Here is a 24639-nt window from a genome sequence, read left to right on the forward strand (position 1 = left end):
CAGGAGCCTGGAACTCAACCTGGGACTGCCTCCTAGGTGGCAGGGGCCCAAGTACCTGAGCCATCGCCTGTTGTCCCCAGGGCGTGCACTAGCAGGGAGCCGGATTGGAAGTGGAAGAGCTGAGACTTGAACCCTGGCACTCGGCTATGGGACGTGGGCAAACAGCGTCCCAGTCACTGGGCCAAATGCACACTGCCGCTTCTGTTCGAATGAACTGAAAAGCAACTGATTCGGGACCCTAAGTTCATCTGCAAACTGTTCTGACTTTTGTCAGCCTAACGACGGGTGCTTCATCCCCTCATTCAAGGCCCCCGTGTTCTAGCGGAGGGGCTGCGATCTTGGAGGCCGTATTAGAATTCTGCCTGCCCCTCTCCGCCAGCAGCTGGTAGCTCCTAGACACAGACGCAGCTCTCCTTGCTCTGAATTCATCCCGAGAGGCAAAGGCTACAAGAACCGGGGCAGGCGTGAAGAAGCAGTGAGGCCACGGCTTGGGGCTGGATTTGGATTAAATCCATGTGAAATGTCCCCAAGTGCCCGGGTTCGAATTTCAGTCCTGCTTCTGGTGCACGCACACCCCAGGAGGTGATGGCTCTCGCAGTCAGGGCCCTGCTGCTTAGACCAGGATTGAGTTTTGGGCTCCTGGCTTTGATCTGCCTCAGCCCTGGATGTTGTGAGCATTTGGGGAATGAGCCAGAGGGTGGCAGATCTATTTCTCTGCCTTTCAAATAAATGAATTTTTGAAAGATGTATTTATTTATTTGAAAGGCAGAGTTACAGAGAGGCAGAGGCAGAGAAAGAGAGAGGTCTTCCATCTGCTGTTTCACTCTCCAAATGGCTGCAACAGCTGGAGCTGAGCCGATCCGAAGCCAGGAGCCAGGAGTTTCTTCTAGATCTCCCATGCGGGTGCAGGGGCCCAAGGAGTTGGACCACCTTTTATTGCTTTCTTAGGCTACAGCAGAGAGCTGGATCGGAAGTGGAGCAGCTGGGACTCGAACCAGCACCCATATGCAATGCTGGCACTGCAGGCGGCGGCCTTACTTGCTGCACCACAGTGCCGGCCCAATAAATGAATATATATATATATATTTACAGTTCAAAAGGCAATTTTATTTATTAAAATATTTATTTATTTAATTTGAAAGGCAGAGTTACAGAGAGGCAGAGAGAGGGAAGTCTTCCATCCGCTGGTTCACTCTCCAAATGACTGCAATGGCTGGAGCTGCGCCGATCCGAAGCCAAGAGCCAGGAGCTTCTTCCAGGTCTCCCACGTGGGTACAGGGGCCCAAGGATTTGGGCCATCTTCTACTGCTTTCCCAGGCCATAGCAGAGAGCTGGATTAGAAGTGGAGCAGCCAGGACTCAAACCGGCGCACATACGGGATGCTGGTATTGCAGGCAGTAGCTCTACCGGCTGTGCCACAGCACTGGCCCCAGAAATGATTTTTTTTTATCCTGTGCCTTTTTAAAAATTTTTTTAAAAGATTTATTTGAAAGGCAGAATTACAGAGGGAGGGAAGAAGGGAGAAAGAGAGAGAGAGAGAGAGAGAGAGAGGCTGCAATGGCTGGAGCTGCGCCGATCCAAAGCCAGGAGCTTCCTCTGGGTCTCCCACACGGGTGCAGGGGCCCAAGGACTTGGGCCATCTTCTACTGCTTTCCCAGGCACATTAGCAGGGAGTTGGATTGGAAGTGGAGCAGCCAGGTCCTGAACCGGTGTCCACGCGGGATGCCGGCACTGCAAGCGGCTGCTTTACCCGCTACGCCACAGTGCCAGACCCAGTGACCACCTTTTATACATTACTGAATCCCCAAGGACTAGTACAAAGCAGGACTCAGTAAATGTTAATTGAATGAAGCAGGAGTTAGGAAAGGGGTGTGGTGTGTGGAGGCGCAAAGAGTGAGGAGGAGCAAAATGTGGTAGGGCCTGGACCGACTTCTACTGCTCTCTCAGGCCACAGCAGAGAGCTGGGTCGGAAGTGACACAGCAGGGACTTGAACCGGCGCCCACGTGGGTTGCCAGCACTGCAGGAGGCGCTAAGCCACAGCACTGGCCCCTCCACTGCATCTTTTAAAAATCAATAAGAAACAAGAATGAAGACGTCCTCAGGCTTAGGAGGCCACGTGACGTGTGTGGCGTGGCGCCCGGCCTGCAGCGGCAGCAGCAAAGGCAGCACGCCATGGGCTTCTGCACTCTGATCCCACACTCGGCTGACCTTTGCAGCAGCCTGCAGGTAGGGGGCGCTGCAGAGCGCTCTGGGCTCTGATGGCCAAGTTTGAATCCAGCGCTGGCTGGGAGAAGACAGCCCAAACAGGATGCCTTCTCACCTCCGCAGAGCCCCAGGCCCTACTCCGGGCAGAATGAGCACAAACTTACCTTGTTCCCTCCTGGTGCCTTAGCCCTGCCCCCACCCCGGGAAGAAAAGCACAGAGTCAGGAATTGATGCTGATCTGTTTTTTTTTTTTTTTTTTTAAATTTTGCCTTCTTGAAGCGTGTGCTGAGCCGTAGGACAGAGCAGTTTGGCAATTAAAAAGGTCCAGTGGCATGGGCAGCAGCAGGGGCGGGCCAGGTGGGCGGGTGAGGAAGCCCCTCCTTCCCGGCCCGGGGGACAGCAAAGCCCGCACTAACTTTATAAAATATAAAACAAGGGAGGGGTGGGGGAGGTGGGAGATTTGTAAAATACAATATCTTAGGGGACTGGCAATAATAAAAAATAAGGTTCATTATTTACAAACAATTCCTGTTCTTGGTCTCTGTACAGTGGGAGGTGGGGGGGCGGGGCAGTGGTCCTATCGGTCATGGTGAACAGGGCCCAGGGGCGGGCCGGTGAGTGGTGTATCTGAGAGGGACGGTCAGTGGGGACAGAGTGGTCGGCCCAAGGGGACAGGCGAGAGGTGGGGAGGGGAGAGGGGGATGGGAAGGGCTGGGGCGAGGCGGAGCCCCGGCTCCCGGGGCGGGGAAGCCCCAGGGGCCGGATGCGAGCTGGATCCGGTCAAGGGGACGTCCTGTGTCCTGGGTCTCGGAGGGGCCTAGGAGAGTTTGATGGTGGTGTTGGGGCCCAGGTCCCTGGAGAGAGAAGAGAAGCCGGGGGTGACCCCTCGCCCCTCCGTGGGTGAGATCCGGCGGAGGCGGCCCCGGGGCAGGCAGGGGTCACGCGCCCACCTGTTGTGGAACCACTCCTCGGGGTGGGAGAAGTCAGGGCTGCTGCTGTTGCTGCCGACGTCTTCGGGCCAGGCTTCCCTCAGGTACTTGGTGGTCTCATGGGTGCTGTCCAGGTGGTCGTGCTGCAGGTGGTCCTGGGGCCGCGGCTCAGCCGGCCCCCCCGGCTTCATTTCCCAGCCATCCGGGGGCTCCACGGGCAGCAGGGCGCTGCGGGTGTCTTCCCAGGAGCCCGCCCCTTCATCGTAGAACAGGAGGCTCCGGGAGGGCACTGGGGAGGAAGCGTGGCGTGAGCCTGGGGCCCGGCCTGGAGGTTAAGGACAAGGCCCTGGAGTCTTACAGGCCTGGACCTGAGCCCCAGCTCTCACGCGTCCTCACGCTCTAACTATCCCAGCCTCAGTTGGCTCATCTGTAAAATGGAGATACCAGAACCAACCTCATGTAGATGTGAGGTTGAAATGACATAATAGTGAAACTGTTTAGTAAACACTCGGCAAAATTTCTTTGAAAGCAGATGGTACAGGGTTTGGGCACCCAAGTCTGGATTCTTTTTTTTTTTTTTTAAAGATTTATTTATTTATTTGAAAGTGAGGGTTGCAGACAGAGAGGTCTTCCATCTGCCGATTCACTCCCCAAGTGGCCGCAAGGGCCAGGACTGAGCCAGGCCAAAGACAGGGGCTTTAGCTGGGTCTCCTGCACAGGTGGCAGGGACCTGGTGCCTGGCCCACCCTCTGCTGCTCTCTCCTGGCCACTAGCAGGGAGCTGGATTGGAAGCTGGTGTTGCAGGCAGTAGCTCCACCTGCTAAGCTCAGTGCTGGCCCCAAGAGCTGGGTTCTAATTCCGCTTCTACCATTCCCTGTCTGGGTGACTGGAATAAGTGCCTCGCCCACTCTCGGCCCCAGCCTGCCCATTAGGAAAAAGCAGCATTTGTTGGACCGTCGCTGTGTGCCAGGCAGTACGCGAGGCCCTTAACCCCACATGGAACTGTCGGCGCCGAGCTGCCACTCCTGCCAGTGCTTCCCAGAGCAGGTGTCAGGTGCCAGCATGCTGCCCCACACTGGCCTGCACGGGCTGGGGGTGCGATCCCAGGATCAGCCTGAAAGGCACGCCTGGGAGGTGTGCAAGGCTCTGTGAGTCAGCCAGCTTGGGCAGCAGCCGCCTCGCCCTGCCCCGCCCGGACCCCGGCCCCGGCCCCAGTCCCAGCCCGGCACCCCCGGCACGCACTCCGAGAGGCCCAATCACCCCCTCACTTCCTCTCGCTCTGGCTTTGTCCATCGACCCAGCTTCCACTCTCTGATCCTGGGCTCCCCAGACCTGGCGTCCCTGTGACCAACCACTAAGCGAGCCCGGGGAGGAACCTGCGCCCTCCGCCTCCTGCCCCCCTCCCCCTGGTGGTGGCTTCCTCCCCTCAAGGCCCCTGTGTCCTGCTCAGCCTCCCTTCTTCTGGAAGCTCCCTTCTCCCTGACCTCCCCTGGTGCTGCCCTCCTATCTGCTTCCTCTTCCTCCCCCAGCCACACTCCTGGGCGGCACAGGATAGCCAGGAAAGTTCTGCTGCAGGTCTAACCAAAGTAGCCTTTGCTGCTGAGGTCCAGGCTCCTTGCTGTGCCCTACCCTTGCCACTCCTGCTTCTCATGAGCTCTTTCAAAAGGCAGTGGCTGTGTGTGTTTATTTATTTTCATTTTATTTGTAAGGCGGGGGAGAGAGAGGGAACGAGTGAGACAGAGATCCCTCATCCAGTAGTTCACTCCTCAAATGCCCACAACAGCTGGGGCTGGGCCAGGCCAGAGCTAGGAGCCCAGAGCTCTATGCAGGTCTCCATGTGGCTGGCAGGGACTCACGTACCCGAGTCATCATCTGCTGCCTCCGGGGCGCGTGAGCAGGAAGCTGGATCAGAAGCGGAGCAGCTGGGACTCAACCCAGCATCTGCTGGGCCAAACGCCGGCCCTGGGCGTGCTCACTTAGCAAGCACTTGCTCTGTGACACTGCGGTGGCACACGCACCACCTTGTCAGCCTTCAGTCCCTGTGCAATGGCAGCTCCCGTTTTCCATATGTAGAAATCAGAGCTCTGAGAGCTCAAGACACAAGCCCCAGGCAACAGCCAGCCAGTGGCAAGGCCAGCTGCAACAGACTCTAAAGCTCCGTGCCCTTAACCACAGCACCTCCCAATCGTCCCCGCTGGGAATGGTATATCTCTGAATCCAAGCCTACACTCCTCCTCCTCTACCCACGGCAGACATTACTAATAGATCATGGCACTCTTTCCTGCTGATGCTGACCGTGTCTTAGAATCCTGTAACGGCTGGCGCCGCGGCTCAATAGGCTAATCCTCTGCCTGCAGCGCCGGCACACCGGGTTCTAGTCCCGGTCGGGGCGCCGGATTCTGTCCCGGTTGCCCCTCTTCCAGGCCAGCTCTCTGCTGTGGCCCAGGAGTGCAGTGGAGGATGGCCCAAGTGCTTGGGCCCTGCACCCCATGGGAGACCAGGAGAGGCACCTGGCTCCTGCCTTCGGATCAGCGCGGTGCACCGGCCGTGGCGGCCACTGGAGGGTGAACCAACGGAAAAGGAAGACCTTTCTCTCTGTCTCTCTCTCTCTCTTACTGTCCACTCTGCCTGTCAAAAATAAAATAATAATAATAATAATAAAAAAGAATCCTGTAACACAGCACTCTTGCAGCCATCACCACCTTATTAGAAATGGCCCTTGAGCTGAAGCTCATTTGCTGTCCCAGCTATAGGATACAGACGGTGCTCAGCAGAGGCCCTGTAGCCACCGGCACCCTAATACTCTTCTGTTTTACCCTAAACCCACATCACCCAGGTTGCAGGGTTGGGGGGCAGGGTAAGCTGGGACTCAGGGCTCTGTGTTTGCACCCCAATTCTCCCGTGGACACTGAACAAACCGTAGACCCTCTTTGGGCCTCCGTTTCCCTGTCTGCAAATGGGGAGGTGGAATGAGTTGCTTGCCAGCCCCAAACTCCGGCTCCCGTCTCGTGTGTGGGGGAGGACGGCCTGGCTCAGGGAGGTACTCACTCTGGCTGGCCGTGTAGACGCTGTCCGTGATGGGGTCTTCCTTCACAGTCTGGGAGCCGGATGAGAACTCAGGCAGGCAGGGCACGAGGGAGCCCAGCACCAGGACGAAGCACAGGGCTGCCACCTGGCATCGGGGAAAGAGGAGGTCAGCCGCAGTCAGGCACTGGCAACCTCCGGTGCTCTGCCCTCGGCGGGGCCCAAAGTCTCAGGAGGCTTCCTGCAAGGCAAGCTCCCAGCTCCCAGCTCCCAGCACCCAGCACCCAGCACCCGCAGGACCTGGGGCTGCTCAGGCAGTGCTAGGAGCAAGAGGGAGGTGGCCCATGTGGTTACCACCTCCAGAGTGGAGGAATCGGGAATGGGGGTAGTGGAGGTGACGGCCAGCTAAGGGCGGGAGCCCAGGGGGGTGGCCAGTGGGGAGGGGGGGTAAAGGGGGCCTCAGGGAAGCAGGAAGCAGGCAGCAGGCAGCAGGGTCCTTGGGCAGAGGCCAGAGCCACACTCAGGCACCCTCTGGGGTTGCCAGGCATTCGCTCACTGCTCTCTCCATCCTCCATCCCAGAAAGCACCACGTCCATGCAGCCCCCAGCCTCCCTAAGCCCTTCCACTCCAGGGATCCGCCCCACCACTTCCGGCACCCCCTGCACACCGCGCAGTGTGGGGGCTGGGCAGGGAGGGTCACTGGGAGGGTCCCCCCAGCGGCCTGGCCCCACATGTCACAGGTCCCGCGGAGTCAGCCCACCCCTCAAAAGCCGGCCTCGGGAAGAGCCGTGGCACCCTGTAGTAGGAGACAGCACCCACCATGAGGCAGGTCCCGGTCTGCGTGGCGGCCATCTTGTAAGGCCTGGAGATCTTGTTGGTGACCAGAGTCTGCAGCTTCTGCAGCTGCTGGAGCAGGGTCCTGGGGAGGAGGGCGCGGCGGTCACGGGCAGGCTGCCACCCGCGGGCAGCTCCGCCTCCTGGAGCTCTCCCCCGGGAGCTCCAAACGTGGCCCCCAAGCCAGGTGCGCACCGCAGCCGACACAGCAAAGGTCGGGGCCACTCAGCCCCTGTGGAGCGTGGCTCATGCCTCCTTGTGGGAGCTCAGGGGTGCCGGGGATGCTCCCGGCCAAGGTGGGAGCTGGAGGGGGCGGGGCCTGCCCCTATCGCGGCGGAGGCCAGCCTTGTCTTACACCAGCCGCAGCCGCACCGACCCTCTCACTTTGCACCCACAATGCCCTGAGCCTCATCCATGAAGGACACGCTTGGCCCAGTGCCCTGTGTGCAGTGCCCAGTAAATGGTGGCTATTTTTGTTGTTAATTTTTATTGTTGTTTTGCTTTTATCTCTGCACCTGTAAGCCTTCCTTGACCAGTGGACTTCCCTGTCAGTCTCCTTCGCTAACTGTGTGCCCCCTGAACGTGAGAGAGGACTGTTCAGGTCAAGCCCACCAACAAATGTCACCGTCGCCCTTCTCCACCCAGCAGGGCTGCAGTTCCCAGAATGTACAGCAGGTGGCGAAATAGCTCCAAGGGCCTGGCCCCACTTGGGCCAAGGGGTAGAAAGGTGAGGTGTGAGGGGCTCCTAGCCCTCCTCTGACAGGCTGGGAGTGGGGAGGGGGCGGCGGGATGTTCCCCGGGCCAATCAGAGATGAAGCTGGGGGAGAAGAAGGAAGGAAAGAAGGACAAAGCCTTGAGGAGCACCTGCTGTATACACAGCAGACTGCTGTCTGTGCTAATGTAATTAATCCCAGTAAGTAATGATTGAAGACCTGCCGTGGACTCATGGAGGGACACTACCAAGAATACAGAAAATAAAATAATAAAAAGAGGGGCCGGCATCGTGGTGCAGCGGATTAAGCCACCACCGGTAATGCTGGCACCCCACGTAAGGGCCGGTTAGTGTTCGCCTCCTCCACTTCCGGTCCAGTTCCCGGTTAATGCACCTGGGAAAAGCAGTGGAAGATGGCCCGAGGGACAGGCCCCCTACCATCTATGTAGGAGACCTGGATGGAGTTCTAGGCTCCTCGCTTTGGCCTGGCCCAGTCCTGGCCATTGAAGCCATTTGGGGGGATGAACCAAGGGATGGAAGAGCTCTCTCTCTAACTCTGCCTTTCAGGCAAATAAAAAATCTAAAAAAAACCCAAAAACAAAAACCTAAAAGAAAAAGTAAAGCTAACATGACTTGCACATGTGTAGGTGCCAAGCACCCTGGATGCCTCCCAGCCCTGTGTCAGAACCTTCCCAGGGACCCCAGAAGAGAACATTTCCCTCAACCCCTTTAGACAAAGGGACCAGGGCTCAGTGAGGTGTCACGTTCCCCCGGGTCACCAAGGTGGCAGCGTGGGACAGGAACCCAGAGCTGTGGCCTATGCACCTGCTACATGCCAGGCACCGTGCTGGGCTCTCCACGCTGGTGTTTCTCACACTGGATTGTGTGCCTGACTCGCCCCAGGGTCTCGTTCGACACCTTGGCTGGACAGGAGAGAGTTCTGAAATATGCGTTTCTAGAAAGTTCCTAGCTGGTGTGGCTATTGCCTGTTGGGGAACTGGCTTTGAGCACTAAGGATCTCAAGCTGTTGTTTTCAAATGTTAGGATGCCTCCAAATTCCTCAGGGAGGCTTGTGAAAACACAGGCTGGAGCTCAGCACTGTGGCGTAGCAGGTAAAGCCGCCGTCTGCAACACTGGCATCCCCTAGAGCGCCGGTTCAAGTCCCGGCTGCTCCACTTCCCATCCAACTCCCTGCTGATGAGCTGGGAAAAGCAGCAGAAGTCCTTGGGCCCCTGTCACCCACATGGGAGACCCGGATGAAGCTCCTGGCTCCTGGCTTTGGCCCGGCTAAGCTCTGGCCATTGTGGCCACCTGGGGAGTGAACCAGTGGATGCAAGATCTCTGTCTTTCTCTCCCCACCTCTCTCTGTCACTCTGCCTTTTGGATAAATAATTTTTTGAAAGATTTTTATTTATTTGAAAGACAGAGAGAGAGAGAGAGAGAGAGAGAGGTAGAGACAGAGAGAGAGGTCTTCTATCCACTGCTTCACTCCCCAAATGGCCACAACAGCCAGAGCTTAGTCGGGCCAAAGCCAGGAGCCAGCAGCTTCATCTGGGTCTCCCACACGGGTGCAGGAGCCCAAGGACTTGGGCCATCTTCTACTGCCTTCCCAGGCCATAGCAGAGAGCTGGATCGGAAGTGGGGCAGCTTTGGCTCAAACCAGTGCCTGTATGGGATGCTGGCACTGCAGATTGGGGCTTTAACCCATTGCAACACAGTACCAGCCCCATAAATACTTTTTTAAGTGAGCAATTAATAAAGAAAAAAATTAAAAAAAAAAAAAGAGAAAATGCAGACTGCTGGGTCCTACCCATGGAGTTTCTGACCCAGGAGACCTGGCCCTGGGAACAAGCGTTCCTAACAGCTTCCCAGGGGATGCTGCAGGTCTGAGGACATCATGGGAAGCTTTGTACGATTTCAGCTAGGGGGGGGTCTCACCTGCCCCGTCAGAGTCTGGAGCATGCGGCAGAGAACGGCTAGGAAGCTGGGGAGGGGCCCTGCCCAGGGTCTGTCCCTAGGGCGTCGGTGACCCAGACCTCAGCAGCATTGCCTGTCCCCACCCCCACCCCCCATCTCCCAGAACTATGCAGAGGGCCCGGGCTGCAGGTGCCACCACGCACCTGTTGGCGTTTTCCAGGGTCTCCACCTTCTTCCACAGCTCGTTGTTCTCCGACGTGAAAGTCTCTACTCTGTAGGGGCCAAGCAGGCACAGCTCAGGGGCAGCCCCCAGAAATCGCCACTGCGCCTCCGCCCTGCCCTGCCCTGCGCTGCCCGGCCCCTGACCCGGCCCCGGCCCCAGCCCCTGCCCCTGCCCCGGCCCCTGCTCTGGCCCTGGCCCCGGCCCCGGCCCCCGCCCCGGAGCCGCTCAGGCTGGGGCGACCCTTACTTCTTTTCTAGGCACTCCACATACTCCTTCTTCTTCCGGCGGCTCTCCTGGGCTGAGATCTAGAGGGGAAGCCCCCAGATGAAGGTTATCACTGCTACCTGTCCACCTCTGGGTCCCCCTGCACCCCCCAGGCTGGCCGGGGACGCCCTCCCCGGCCCTGTGGCGGCCGTGGTGGAGGGGCGCCTCAGGCTTCACCTTGTTCTTGATTTTCCTCCGCACCCTCTTCAGGGCCTTCTCCTCGGCCTTGGTGAGGGGGAGCTTGGTGGGGACGGGGTAGCCCTCAGCGATCAGGGTGCGCTTCTCCTCCTCGGTCAGCAGCAGTGGCCCGGATGTCCCCTGGAGTTTCTGCAGGAAGAAGACCCTGGTGGTTAGGAACCCGGCAGCTCTGCCCCCCTGGAACGTCTGCGTTTCCACATCCGGAAAGGGGGCAGGTCTCCGTGAGCTCCAGAGCCAGCCATCAAATGCTAGGACGGGGCGGGAGCCCAGCCTGTGCGGCGCTCATGACACCGCCTTGGGGAGGGGGCTCCCTGGACCCCATCCCGGAACCCACACCCCAAAGTTCACTGGTCCAGGGCACCTCACGGCACCCCCTGGGACCCTCCCGCCACACCCACCCGTGGGCCCTGGGCCCAGCTTCATGGTTCCCCGGGGACTTCAGGGATGTCAGGGTCTAGCCCTGCTGCTTGTCTCTCTGCCTCAGTTTCCCACACCATACAAAGGATTAAGAGTCTCGCTCTCTGGACTCTGGTGGGGGGAGGGGGTCAGACTTGGGGCTCCCTGACCCTCCCCTTGGGCCCTTGCGCTGGGTTGGCTGGGACGGGGTTTGCCCAGGGCCTTGCCCACAGGGTCGGCCCACCCCCAGCTCCTTACGTGAGGGGCGGTGAGGAGTGGGGAGGTGGAGATGGCCGTGGAGGAGCGGGCCATGGGCCGGACAGGGCTGGAGGGGGGCAGAGAGCGGGGACTCTGCGAGCCGTCACTGTCGCTGCCGTGGCTGCTGGGGGGCGTCGGAGGCATCTGGGCCAGGTCCTCTGGAAAGGGCAGTGGGGGCGGGGAGGGGTTGGGTTAGCAGGGCCGCAGCTCAGCTCTGATCAGGAGTGCAGCTTGAGCTTATTGGCCACATCTGTGGTCGCTCCTCTGATGCCACAGAGGCCACATTCTCCCCCAGTCCTGGCTTCTCAGGGCCCGGGGGCTTTGAGGCCGCAGCTCAGCAACCCCAGGCCCAGGCAGACCAGGCTTTGCAGGCTGCACCCTCTCTCTCCCTTCCTTCCTTCCTTCCCCCACCCCAAGTATGCAGCCACAACCAGCCCCGGGTTTCCATTTCCGGTTTCAGAGTGACAGGACAGCAGGTGTTGTGTTCATCCCTCCCGGCCTGGGCACCTGGAAGGCTGACACTGTGCAGGTGGCAGGAAAGGGTGCCGGAGGAGCCAGGCAGAGCCCAGACCCACGGCCTGCAGGCCCAGATCGGAACAGGTGCGGGAAGCTGCAGCTCCGCTGGCCCCGGCACAGGGCCGAGGCTGTGGGAGGAGCCATTGCGCCTCTCCCTCCTTGGCCACTTGTTTGCCTCTTAGGAGTACAGCAATGCAAAGATACTGGACTTGGGGCCAGAGAGACTGGAGGTCAAGTCCGGACTGTGGCAGCCCCAACTGTGGGACCATAATTCTGTGCACTAAACTCCCCCCAACTCACTTCCCTGGGCAGTGGCATGGGGGGAGGTGACTCCGTGTTCAGAGCTGGGAGGATGCAAGGAGCGTTGAATGTGCAGGGAGACATTTATGGGGGTGAAGGGCACAGCGTGGGCTGTCTTAGCCTGGCCCCTTTCTACCCTGTGTGTGCTGTCTTCTCTCTGAGGGCAAACTGACCATCTTCAGGCTAACCTGGTGGTGCTTAGCCCAGGGCCTGACACACAGTAGGTGCTTAATCGATATTTGATGAATTAGTGAGGTGGGGTCAGAAAGACTTCATTAGCTCTTCAAGCTGCTGGCCAACTCCAGGAAGCTGTCTCCTTGTCCCTGTCTGGTCGGAGACTGTGGTCCCAGGCCCTCCCCACCCCGGGACCTGTCCTAAACACACACACACACACACACACACACACACACACACATCACTGCTGGTAATTGGTGGTTCGTCTGTATCCTCACTTCTCTATGATCTACTTAGGCACAGGAACTACTGTCTCTCTCTGCTTTCCCAGTGCCTGGGACTCAGGGATGCCATTCGGTGGACTCTTATTGGATGGATGGATGAGCAGATGCCTGGGTGGGTGGAGGGATGTATGAGTGGATGCAAGGGTGGGTGGACAGACGGACAGATGGATGGATGAGATGGATGATTGGATGGGTGGATGGAAAAACAGATACATGGGTGGATGGGTGGAGAGATGTATGGACGAGCTAAATGGTTGGATGCATGGATGCATGACTGGATGGATAGACGGACAGATGGACAGATGGATGAGCAGATGACGCCTGAGGGAATGAGTGGTGAGTGGGTGAGTGCATGATGCTTGCTTATGGAGTGGCCTTTGGTGAGTGAGCGGATGGAAGGCTGCTTAGCAAAGAGGCTAAGAGGGTGTCGACACAGTGCTTCTGTGGCATACTGAGCAGAAGGGGATTGCAGGGCAGAGGGGATGCGGATGGACGGAGAGGATATCCTGGGAAGAGGTGAGGGGTGTTGAGGTACAGGGGTGCACTGAGCCAACGGAGCACGGACGCTGTCTGCCCCAGCCTGGGGAGGAATACAGCCCCGCCCCTGAGCACGCTTACCTGGTGTCACTTTGAGGAACTGGTTCGCCTCCTGGGGCTCTGCTTTGATCACTGGCAGCTGAGTCATCTCTCCTGGGGCCTGGAGAAGAGCCAGGTACAGCTCCATTGGCTGCCCTGGGGACAGTCCCCACCACACTGTCCACCCCAGCTCCCTCTCTGAGGCTGGTGGTCTGCACAGACGGGGAAGTAGCTGGGCTTGGGGTTCTGGACACAGCCCAGGGAGAGCAGGGGCAACTTCTCATGCTTAGAGGAGCCAGGTCACACCTAGGAGAAGCGAATGGTGGCCGGAGTCTAGCTCAGAGGAGGGGCGCTTCCTGTGAGCTCCTTTGGGGCGGCGGGGGTGGGGAGCTGACCCTGGCCTGTGAGAGCTGCACAGGCCTTGGTACCAGGCTGGCCCGAGGAGGAGGCAGTGCTCGGTAAGCTGTAGCTGTCAACGGATGGAAACAATAGTAGCAAAGAAGGAGGCGATGATTGGCAGGGGCTCAGAGAAAGTGCCCTGAGAAGCTGAGGCCTGAAAGCATCCCGGAGAATGAACAGGAGCAGAATCCAGAGAGTTCTGATCAAAGACAACCCCAAGTAAGTTTGAAGCAAGGTTCTGACGCATTCAGATTTACAGCTTCAACGCACACACATGCATTTTAAAAAAAGATTTATTTATTTATTTGAAAGAGAGAGAGAGAAAGAGAGAGAGAGAGAAACAGAGAGAGAATTCGATCGCTTCTCGGCCTTTTGGCTAAGATCAAGTGCAGAGAGAGAATTCGTTCATCTATGGTTCACTTTCCAAATGGCCACACTGGCCAGGGCTGGACCAGGGCAAAGCCAGGAGCCAGGAGCTTCCTCTGAGTCTCTCATGCGGGTGCAGGGGCCCAAGCACTTGGGCCATCTTCCACTGCTTTCCCAGGCACATCAGCAGGGAGCTGGATTGGAAGTAGAGCAACTGGGACATGAACTGGCTCCCGTTAGGGATGCCAGCATCTCAGACAGAAGCTTAAACCACTATGCTGCAGCATAGTGTTTCTTTTTTTTTTTTTTTACAGATTTATTTTAAAGGCAGAGTTACAGAGAGAGGTAGAGACAGAGAGAGAGAGAGGTCTTCCATCCACTGGTTCACTCCCCAATTGGCCGCAATGGCTGGAGCTGCGCTGATCCAAAGCCAGGAGCCAGGAGCTTCTTCCAGGTCTCCCACATGGGTGCAGGGGCCCAAGAGCTCGGGCCATCTTCTACTGCTTTCCCAGGCTATAGCAGAGAGCTGGATTGGAAGAAGAGCAGCCGGGACTTGAACCGGCGCTCATATAGGATATTGGCGCTTCAGGGCTGGGCTTTAACCCGCTGTGCCACAGCGCCGGTCCCCACATGCATTTCTAATCATTTGTATTCCAACTTTGTGAACATGCGTGACTTCATACATGTGACTGCCAGCATGCACATAACGGTGTTCTTTTTGAGGAAGACAGGATGTTAGGTGTTGGATTTGGGGACCATCTCTCCCCTCTAGGTTCCTAGCCAGCAGAAAGAGGTCATGATATTGTGGGTAGGACCCAGAATCCTGAATTTTGGCAGAAGAGAACGGACCAGAGAGAAGTTCAAGGTGGCTGAGGTCTTGCTGATTTCCTGGTCTATATCCCAGCTCAGCCTCTGAGGACCGTGCCGAATGGTGGCGGCGTCGGTGTGGCCACACAGCTCATCGCTGACCTCGCCAGCTCCTGGTTCCTGCACCTGCCGCCAGGGTGGACAGGAAAGGGCGGGCTGAGTTTGGAAGGCGGCTCCATGGTTTCTGTCTGTATGACTTTGGGCAAATCAAACTCCTCGAAACTCAGGTGCCCTCCGTGAAGCCTGGGCCCAACTCCTGAGACCCTGGCGGCTGCCACAGTCACAGCTTCCCCTGAGGCACGTGGGGCTGCTGAGCCAGTCTTAGGATTGGTCTTGAAGGAGCCTGCTGGGGGCCGGTGCAGTGGTGTAACGGGTAAAGCCCGCTGCAGGCGACACTGGCACTGGTTCGAGTCCTGGCTGCTCCACTTCTGATCCAGCTCTCTGCTATGGCCTGGGGAAGCAGTATAAGATGGTCCAAGTCCTTGGGCCCCTGCACCCATGTGAGAGACTCGGAAGAAGCTCCTGGCTCCTGCCTTCGGATCGGTGCAGCTCCAGCTGTTGCGGCCAATTGGGGAGTGAACCAACGGATGGAAGACCTCTCTCTCTCTCTCTCTCTCTCTCTCTGCCTCTCCTCTCTCTGTGTTACTCTGCCTTTCAAATAAGTAAATAAGTCTTTTTTTTTTTTTTTTTTAAATCCTGCACCTGTGCAGCCTTTAACTCGGGGTCAGATGGTTTGATATGAGCTATGTGGCTAACAGGGCACAGGGCCAGCCACACGCCTGACTGCAGGGCTGTTAAGCTAACTCTCACATCGTAGCATCTTTAGGGGGTTCATGTGCCCACTTTACAGTACAGGAAACTGAGGACAAAGCCGGGAGTGTAACGTGCCAGAGCACAAGCGAAGAGGCCAGCTGGGCCCCAGGCAGAGCCTCCTCGGGGGCCTGGCCCTCACACTTCTGGCAGGGTGAAGGCTGCTATCTACACACTCATGGAAAGGGCTGGGGTTTGGCAGGAGTATGTGGCTTATTAATCTCGTAAACGAAAATGAGTAAAATATAGCACAATTTTTGCATTTCCACTTGGGTCTCTCTTCCTTTTTAAAACCTTGAATCTTCGAGAAAAGGAAGTGGCCCCGGCTGTCTCCATCTGCGGGACTCTGGCCCGGGTCCCCGAGGCCTTGCCCCGTCTGGGTCCCTGCAAGCCTTGCCCTGCACCAGCGGACGGCGAAGGGGCAGCAGCCGGGGAGGCCGAGGCCTGGGCTCTTCCCTGAGCTTTCCATTGCTCCCTGTGCACAGAGCCCGCAGGGGGGTCAGGGCTTTGGGTGCCTCCCCCCACAGCCCCACCAGCCCCCTTCCCTCCCTAGCACCCATCAGAAGTCCCCAGGCTCACCTGGGGGGGCATGGGCAGCCTGGACAGGGGGCTGAGGCCCAGCAGTGGGGTGGTGGCCATGGCCGCGGCGGTGGCCATGGCCGAGGAGGCGGCCAGAGGGTCCACGGGCAGCTCCGGGCTCTGCTCCTGCTTCACCATGATGGAGCACAGTTTGTGTCCTAGTGCCCAGGCTCCGGGTTCCACATCTGGGGGGAAGGGGCAGGGCCCAGGCTCAGGGTCAGGGGACTCCGAGGGCAGAGGGCTCAGCCCCCCTCCAGCCCCCAGAGCTGCCTTGGACTGGACACAGGAGAGCTGCTAGGGTCTACCAGGAGGCCAGCAGGAAAGGGGGTGCTTGTGAGATGGGGGTGGGGTGGGCTGGGGACAGAAGGGGTGAGGACATATTCTTCACCCAGCAGCTTACAGAATGGGCCTGGACACCAGACCTGGCCCCCTCTCAACTGACCTTAGGTGAGCTGCTTAACCTCTCTGAGCCTGAGCTCTCTCAAAATGGAGAAAGAAAGAGGATTTATCCAATAGGGAAGTCCAGAGGACTAAATAGTAAAACGCACATAAAACTCCTGATCCAGGGCTTGGTGAAGAGTGCCCATCGGGTGAGAGTTACTGTCACGGGGAAACATTTCCTGAGCACTGCACCCGACGCTGGGACTTCCCAAGGGTCCCAAGCAAGGTTGTGCAGGGCACTCTGCCCACGCATGGGGCCTGCACGGGCTGCAGGCAGGAGGGAATCAGGGAGGCCTGCCCGCAGGAGGCTGCTGCAGCTGCCCAGGCCAGAAGATGTGACAGAGAGCAGAAAGGGACATCTGGAAACTAAAGTGGAAGGGAAGGGTCCACAGGACCTGGAGCAGGGTGGGGGTGGCGGGGTGGGAGTGCTCAGGTTTCCTGGGCCTCACCAGCCCAGGCAGGTGTCACCCATTTCCCTGACGCATGGTCGTGGCCCGCCACCCCCAAGTCGGCCCTACCACTGGTGGCCCCAGCATCTGGAAGCCAGAGAAGCAGCTGATGAGACGGGAGGAATGGCCAGGGAGGGTTCCGGGCTTTGGGGCCTGCTGTGGGTCAGTGGCTTGCCTGATCCCACCTCAGAGGCCGGGCTCCACCCTGCTGGAAGCCCCAGTGCCCCGGCTCTGGACCACAGCTACCCTGGGATCCAGGAGCATCCAGGAACACCCATAATCTTTCCAAATTACAGGGCCAGGCTGCCAGCCTCCGGGAATCTGCCCCCTGCAAAGGAAGGGCCCACAGACAAATTGCTTTAAAAATAGACTTGGGGGTGGCCAAGGGGCTGCGGGCCTGGCCCAGGAGGGGTGGATGGAGAGCCTGCCTCGGCGGGGGGTGGGGGAGGGGAGTCTAATCTACCCCCCCACCCTGCCCTTTGTCAGGGCTGGGACCTCACAGAGGCGGCCTCCGGAGGCTGAGCCGAAGCCAGGGTGCAATGGGAAGCCGGGACGTGGGCTCCCTGCCTCCCAGGGCTGGGGGCTTCACGAGGGCCTGGCTCTGCTCCCAGAGTGTTCCCAGGACCCCCAGCAGCAGCTCACGCTTCCCATGCAGGGCCCAGCCCCACCGCATGAGCTCCCCGGCCCCTCCCAGCAAGTGCATGGGGCAGGCACAGCTGTCTCCCTGCTGAACACGCGAGGACTTAAAAAAGCGTGTGAAATGGAACTGAAAGACAAATGGCACTAAAGGGTGCATTTGCTTTGGTGCAAAAAGATGTGAGATCCACGTGTCGTTTTTTTCATGATCCATTTTTCCATGAATTTTTGAAGCCTTCTTATTTGCATGGATTCCAACATCTTTTGTACTAAAATAAACATCGTTTAATTCCATTTTTCCATGAATTTAAAGAATTAGTTATTGCGAGGCAGAGACACTGAGTGGTACAGAGATAAAAAGAGAGAGAAGGAGAAACACAGGCAGAGAGAGGGAAAGTGCACCACCATCTGCTGGTTTACTCCACAAATGCCCACACTCGCAGGGATATGGGTGGGCCAAAGCTAAGAGCAAAGAACCCAATCCAGGTCTCCCACGTGGGTGGCAGAAACCCAAGGACTGGAGCCTTCACTGCTACCTCTCGGGGTCTGCATTAGCAGGAAGCTGGTACTGAACCCAAGTTCTCGGATATGCAAAGCGGACAAGCGAACCGGTGTCTTAACCGCTGTGCCAAACACCTGCCCGCTATGAACTTTTTTGCTTGTAGGTGAGAAAATTAAGAAACCCACTGCAGACCACTGTCCTCTGAAGGGAAGAGGAATAAGAAGCCTGTTCGTTGTCGCAGCCACTCCCAGTATCAGCAGGACTTCAGCATGCCCAGTAATGAGCGCTGCTAACCATCAGCACACACTGTGTGCGGGGCGCTGAGTGGGGGAGGGGACTTCATGAAGCTATTTTTAATCCTGACCAGATCTCTCAAGGTACATGTTATTTGTGCTCTATAGCTGAGGGTGGGGCAGGTCTTTGGCACCGTGGTTAAGACACTTCGTGGGCTGCCCACATCTCATATCAGAGCGCCTGGATCTGAGTCCCAGCTCTCATTCCAGTTCCAGCTTCCTGCAAATGCGCACCCTAGGAGGCAGCAGGTGGTGGCTTAAATACTTGGGCCCCTGCCACTTGCATGGGAGACCTGGACTAAGTTCCTGGCTCCTGGTTGTTGCAGGCATTTGGAGAGTGAACCAGTGGATGGAAGCGCTCTCCCTGTCTGTCTCTCAGTCTCCCTGCCTTTTGAATCAAATGAAAATATAATTGAGGGAACAGAACCCCAGAGAGCTTGAGTAAGCTGCTCAAGGTCGCCAAGCAGCCAGTGGAGGCACTGGGATGTGCTCCAAAGCCTGTAGCACTCTTGCTGCCCTCAGGGCTGGCAAGGGCGGTGGTGGCAAAGGGCGTGGGGGGCTCCCGTGTCTCTGCTGCGCTTCGTTCTGTGTGTGTGACCCAGAGCAGCTCAGCTTTCATGAAGTCTCGTCTTTCGTGGGCATTAGACTAAAGGCCAAGCCTACAGCACCCGTCAGGTGTGAGGAATAAATGAGATGAGGAACAGGAGGGCACTGTAGGCTAGAGGGTGCTATGGACATGTGTGAGATTCCCATTTGTAGAGGAAGAGACGGAGGTGGAAAGAGGTTCTGAGCCGCGTCACTGCGGGTGATGGAGCTCGTGCCACCTGCACAAGGAAATGCCCAAGGGGCTGTTTCAGCAAGTGTATGTGTGTGCACACGTGTGTGTGCATGTGTGTGTGCATGCGTGCGTGTACGTGTGTGCCTGTGTGTGCATGTGCCTGTGTGTGTGCGCACGTGCATGTGTGTACGCGCGCGTGTGTGTGTGTCTCCAATGCTCAGCATCTGGGAGGAGGTCTCAGGGGTCCCTTGCTTTAAAGGAGGGAGCTGGAGGCCAGGGGAGCTTTAGAGAACCGCAGCCTCAGCAGCAGGTGGGGTACAGTCACCTCTCCTAGGCGGTATCTCGGGGGGTGTTGCAGGATGAAGGGGGCCCCTGAACGGGATCGCCCTCCCACTCCCTGGAATCAGTGGTTCCCAGCTGCTCTGGAATCATCTGGAAGGCTGGGTTCTACCTGCAGGGTTTCTGAGCCACGGCTGCAGGGCTGCAGTGGGGAGTCTGCAGGTCCAACAAGTTCCCAGGTGATGCTGCCGCTCTGGGAGTCACAGGCTGGGGTGACCCAAACCCCTTTTGAGCAGTGTGCATGTGGGGGTGCTCTGAGGGCGAACAAAATGGCAGGGAGCAGCCACCTGTGGGGGTTTGTGGGTGGCTCCCCTCGGAGCCCTGGGACCTCAGGCGGCAGGTGTGCTGGCCTGTCCCCCTCCTTCCTCCCTCCTGGGCCCTTCCAGCTCTCACCTTGGGTGGTGTCCTCCATCTTGATGGGCACAAGAGGGCTCTGGGGCGCTGAGTCCCCGCTCAGGGAGTAGCTGTGCTCAGCCTGGATGCCTGGCGCCGGGGAGTCCAGCTCCATGTCCAGTAGAGGGCTCTTGTCATCCAGCACAGGGTCATCAAAGAAGCTGCTGAACAGGTCGTTGGAGAAGTCCTCCATGTTCTCGGCAAAGTGGTCCAGGTGCTCGGGAAAGTGCTAGAAGAGGAGAAGAGGGATTCAATTCACTTTGCAAAGGTGGGGGGGGTACGCAGGGGCTGCAGTGGGTACCCCCACCCCACCCCACAATCCCCACTTCTGTATTCCTGTTCCCACCACCATGGAGACCACCATGGTTGCCGCCAACAGCAGCTCTTAGCAGTGCCATTGCCACTGTCACTGCACCGCCTCTTCCGCCAGCCCCGCCCCCACCAGCAGCCTCCTCTGAGTGCTCCTGCATCAGGCAGTGGGACACAGGGCTCCGGACCCCGGGTCATGTCTCCGACGCTGCCCGAGTCTGTTTCTGTCTCTATTTCCTTGGTGGGTTGACAAGAAGGGTTGTAAAATAAACCAAAAGGTTGTGGGTTGTAAAAGAATAATGTTGGGGACCAGCTTCATGGCACAGCGGGTTAAGCTGCCACCTGCGATGCTGGCATCCCATATCCAAGCGCCAGTTAAATCCCTGCTGCTCCACTTCTGATCCAGCTCCCTGCTAATGAGCTTGGGCAAAGTGCAAGTACTTGGACCCCTGACACCCACGTGGGAGACCAACATGGAGTTCTGGGCTCCTGGCTTTGGCCTGGCCCAGCCCTGCCTTATGTAGCCATTTGGGGAATGAACCAGCCAACGGAAGATCTCTCTGTCTCTCCCTTTCTCTGTCTTTCAAATAAACATACATCTTTTATTTAATTTAATTTAATTTTTTATTTTTATTTTTTGACAGGCAGAGTGGACAGTGAGAGAGAGAGAGACAGAGAGAAAGGTCTTCCTTTGCCGTTGGTTCACCCTCCAATGGCCGCCGCAGCCGGCGCGCCGCGCTGATCCGATGGCAGGAGCCAGGAGCCGGGTGCTTTTCCTGGTCTCCCATGGGGTGCAGGGCCCAAGCACTTGGGCCATCCTCCACTGCACTCCCTGGCCACAGCAGAGAGCTGGCCTGGAAGAGGGGCAACCGGGACAGAATCCGGCACCCCGACCGGGACTAGAACCCGGTGTGCCGGCGCCGCTAGGCGGAGGATTAGCCTAGTGAGCTGCGGCGCCGGCCCTCAAATAAACATACATCTTAAAAAAAAAAATTAGTTCTGCCTCCGCCAGCAGGTTTGCATGTCAAAGGCAGGATGGGTGACTTGCATTAGCCTCTGTCGGGCCGTGCACGGTGCGGCATGGTGGAGTTGTGAGCATCTGGCCCTCTCAGCCCGGCAGCCCCGGCCGCTGCGCAGGCCTCCAGCGTCTCCCTTTCCCAGGCCATTCTTTCTACGGAGAGATGAGGCTGCGGAGCCAGTTTCTGAGGTTCCAATCTAGCTATGACTCAGTGCTGTTCAAACTGTGGGTGATGACTCATTAATGGGTTGTGAAATCAATTTAGTGGGTCATGACCAGAATTTCAGAAAAAAATAAAACAGAACAAAGTAGAGTAGAAGACATCAGAATGTACCACACATCATGATGTTGAATAGCCTGGGGGCGTTTTTATCTCAGCTATGTGAGTGTGTGTGCTTGGGAGTGTATAGCCCTTAGTTCTTCTTTTTATTTTTTTTTTTTAAGACTTATTTATCTATTTGAGAGGAAGAGTTACAGACAGAGAGAGGGAGAGACAGAGAGGTTTTTTTCCGTCTGCTGGCCCACTCCCCTAATGGCTGCAATGGCTGGAGCCAGGCCAATCCAAAACCAGGAGCCAGGAGCTTTCTCTGGGTCTCCCACATGGGTGAAGGGGCCCAAGCACTTGGGCCATCTTCTACTGCTTTCCCAGGTGACAGCAGAGAACTACATCAGAAGTGGAGCAGCCGGGACTTGAACCAGTGCCCACATGGCGTGCTGGCTGCACAGGCGGAGGCCTAACCCACGACACCACAGTGCCAGACTCAGGGATGTGCATTTCTTAGGACCAGAAAATCCTGACATGTCTGGGTCTCCAGCTCCCTGCTAATGCACCTGGGAAAGCAGCAGAGGATGGCCCAAGGACTAGCTCCCAGCCCTGGCCATTGCAGCCTTTTGGGGAGTGAACCAGCTGATGGAAGATTTTTCTCTATCTCTCCCTCTCTCTCTGTAACTCTTTAAAATAAACAAAATAAATATTTTTAAAAGATGTATTTATTTATTTGAAAGGCAGAGTTACAGGGAGAGAGATCTTCCATCCTCAAGTGACCAATATGGCTGGGGCCAGGCAAGGCTGAAGCCAGGAGCCTGGAATGCCATTGGGGTCTCCAGTGCAGGTGGCAGGCATTAGCAGGGAGCTGGATCAGCAGTGGGGCAATCAGGTCTCGAACCAGTGTCCATAAACAATGCCAGCCCCAAATAAATAAATCTTTAAAGAAAAAAAGCTATGAGAACAGTCCCTGCTGGGCTTTGCATGGTGGCTAACGCACTTCCGGATTCCTGCACCCACAGCCGAGTGCCGGAGCTGGAGACCTGGAGTCCCGGCTGCTTCCCGGCCCCGGTTTCCTGCTAGCCAGCACCCTGGGAAGCAGCAGGTGAGGGCTCCAGTAGCCGGGTCCCTGCCACCCATGGGAAGACCCAGGCTGAGTTCTAAGCTCTTGACTTTGGCCTGGCCCAGCCCTGGCTCCTGCGGGCGTTTGGAGAGTGAACTAGCAGATGGAAGATGTCTCTCTGTGTCTGTCTTTCTGCCTTACAAACCAACCGACCCAACCAAACCCAGTCCCTGACACACAGCAATTACTCAACAAGCGCTAATTCTTATGAATGAAACACTCCTGCAGGAGTGCCGCTAAGTGGTGTTTTTCTCCCTAAATCAATGTCACTATTACTCATTCCTCGTTCACTGGACGAGTGAATTTGCTGGTGGGTTGGAAGAGATGGAGATGGGGGTTACTCTAGGCCCTGCAGCCCCTACTTGGGGAATGGGTAGGGACTGGCTTCCAGGGGCTGGCTCAGGGGCTGGGGTTGTTGGCTTTCCCCGGCCTGTCCCCATGGGGGGGGGGGTGAGCAGCGAAGCCCCTGACCTTAGAGGAAGGTTCAGGGCAGGGGGCAGTGGGTCGAGCGCCAGCTCTGGGACTCCTAGAGCCACCACTTGCCAAGCTTCTCCACCTCTCCGTGCCTCAGCTTCCTCATCCGGAGTGGGACATAAGGCTTCCTCTCTCCCAGCATCGCCGTGAGGACCAAGTCTTCGTCCCATGCCTAACCTCTTAGGATTATGAGGACAAAGCACATGGACACACAGGGAACCCTGCGAACAGTGCCTGCTCAGGGGTGAGTGCTGGGTAACTGGCTACTTAGTATTATGAAACCCATAGCCCTTAAGCCCCGGGCCTGAGCTGAGCTTGGAACCACTGGTGGGGAGGTAGTTCAGGCTCCCCCTAAAAACAAAGCCACCAGGGCAGAAGGGGCTCTGAATCCCTTTTTTTTTTTTTTTTGACAGAGTTAGACAGTGAGAGAGAGAGAGAGTTATAGACAGTGAGAGAGACAGAGGGAAAGGTCTTCCTTCCATTGGCTCACTCCCCCAATGGCCGCTACGGCCGGTGCTGCGCCGATCCGAAGCCAGGAGCCAGGTGCTTCCTCCTGGTCTCCCGTGTGGGTGCAGGGACCCAAGCACTTGGGCCATCCTCCACTGCCTTCCCTGCCTTCCCGGGCCACAGCAGAGAGCTGGACTGGAAGAGGAGCAACTGGGACTAGTACCTGGCTCCCCAACCGGGACTAGAACCCAGGGTGTCAGTGCCACAGGCAGAGGATTAGCCAAGCGAGCCACGGCACCAGCCCTGAATCTCATCTTAAAAGACACAAAACCATCAGCCCCCGTTTCTGCCCTGCCTTTCACCTTGCAAAGTGCTCTCGAACGCAGGGTTTCCCAATGAGGAAGTGGCTCGTCTGCATTTGACAGATAGGGAAACTGAGGCAAGTGGCTCCGTGATTGCTTGGTTGCCGGAACAAACTCCCCCAGGCAAGGGTGTGTAGCCCGTTCACCTACCCAGGGCCAGCCCCTGCCTGGTGATAGACTCTCAATAAATACTGGTGGGGGAGGGACTGGTACCCTGGAGGGCATGCCATCTATCAGCGCGTGGGGCCAGACTGATCCCAGACGGAGGGAAAAGCCTGTTCATTCGCCGCCCAGCATCCGCCAGGGCTGCGCGAGCCACACCTTCGGCAGCCCGGGCCAGCCCGGCTGGGGGCGCCTCCGCCCCGCTCCCGCTCAGGGTGTCTCCGAGGCCTGCTGTGGGCCCAGGGGGAGGGGGCTGTGAGTCAGTGGCTGAGGTATTTGTCCAGCAGCTGCTTCTCTGGCGATAAGGGTTTGCCAGCCCCTTCCCAGGGGCCTGGGCCTGGGATCCTTGCAGGCCCAGGATCCTGAGAGCGGACCCAGGTTCTTTTCAGGGATCTCCTGTTTTGGGGTGTCCCTGGGAACCCGCTAGGGGAGCTCGACCAGCCCCTTTTGGTGAGAAGCCCCCGCCCCACCTGCGAGACGCGGCAGCCAGGGCCCAGCAGGATGGAGCTTCCAGAGAAGCGGGAGCCAAGTGGAAGGGGAGGGCGGCCAAGGGGCAGCGGGCTGGGGGCGGAGGACTCGGCTGCTCAGGCTTCCCGGGGGCCGGTCGGGCCGCGGACACGTCCCATCACCCCCGGGCCTCCCCCCCTCGTGGGAGCCCTGCCTTCAGGAACTCCCCTTAGAAAGCGGGGGCCTGGCCTCGCACAGCTGCCCCGTTGTGGCTGGTTTACATCATCGGCTTAGACGCAGAGAGACTCGAGAAAAAGCTCACGGCCCACACCCCCCTCCCCCATTTGCTAACTGAGGTCGGAAGAGGGA

General features: G+C 57.8%; 1 protein-coding gene across 2 annotated transcripts in view; it reads right to left on the reverse strand.

The window, feature by feature from the left end:
• Nucleotides 1-2433: 2433 nt before the first annotated feature.
• CREB3L1 (cAMP responsive element binding protein 3 like 1) overlaps nucleotides 2434-24639 on the reverse strand; it is a 36078-nt gene continuing 13872 nt past the window's right edge. Inside the window, exons 2-12 of one of the 2 annotated variants that reach the window (XM_051852776.3) lie at nucleotides 19664-19892; nucleotides 15833-16017; nucleotides 12854-12932; nucleotides 10962-11119; nucleotides 10287-10436; nucleotides 10092-10150; nucleotides 9826-9894; nucleotides 6979-7078; nucleotides 6184-6307; nucleotides 3157-3424; nucleotides 2434-3060 (exon numbers count right to left, since the gene is read on the reverse strand). In XM_051852776.3, coding sequence (XP_051708736.3) covers nucleotides 3024-3060; nucleotides 3157-3424; nucleotides 6184-6307; nucleotides 6979-7078; nucleotides 9826-9894; nucleotides 10092-10150; nucleotides 10287-10436; nucleotides 10962-11119; nucleotides 12854-12932; nucleotides 15833-16017; nucleotides 19664-19892 — 1458 coding nt within the window. In that variant the 3' untranslated portion in view covers nucleotides 2434-3023. Of the gene's footprint in view, nucleotides 3061-3156; nucleotides 3461-6183; nucleotides 6308-6978; nucleotides 7079-9825; nucleotides 9895-10091; nucleotides 10151-10286; nucleotides 10437-10961; nucleotides 11120-12853; nucleotides 12933-15832; nucleotides 16018-19663; nucleotides 19893-24639 lie in introns of both variants that reach the window. The other variant, XM_051852773.3, reaches the window with a different exon arrangement.

The sequence above is a fragment of the Oryctolagus cuniculus genome, chromosome 1 (assembly GCF_051225735.1).
Source record: "Oryctolagus cuniculus isolate XC-2025 breed Fujian yellow rabbit chromosome 1, ASM5122573v1, whole genome shotgun sequence".
In the NCBI taxonomy this organism is placed as follows: Eukaryota; Metazoa; Chordata; class Mammalia; order Lagomorpha; family Leporidae; genus Oryctolagus; species Oryctolagus cuniculus.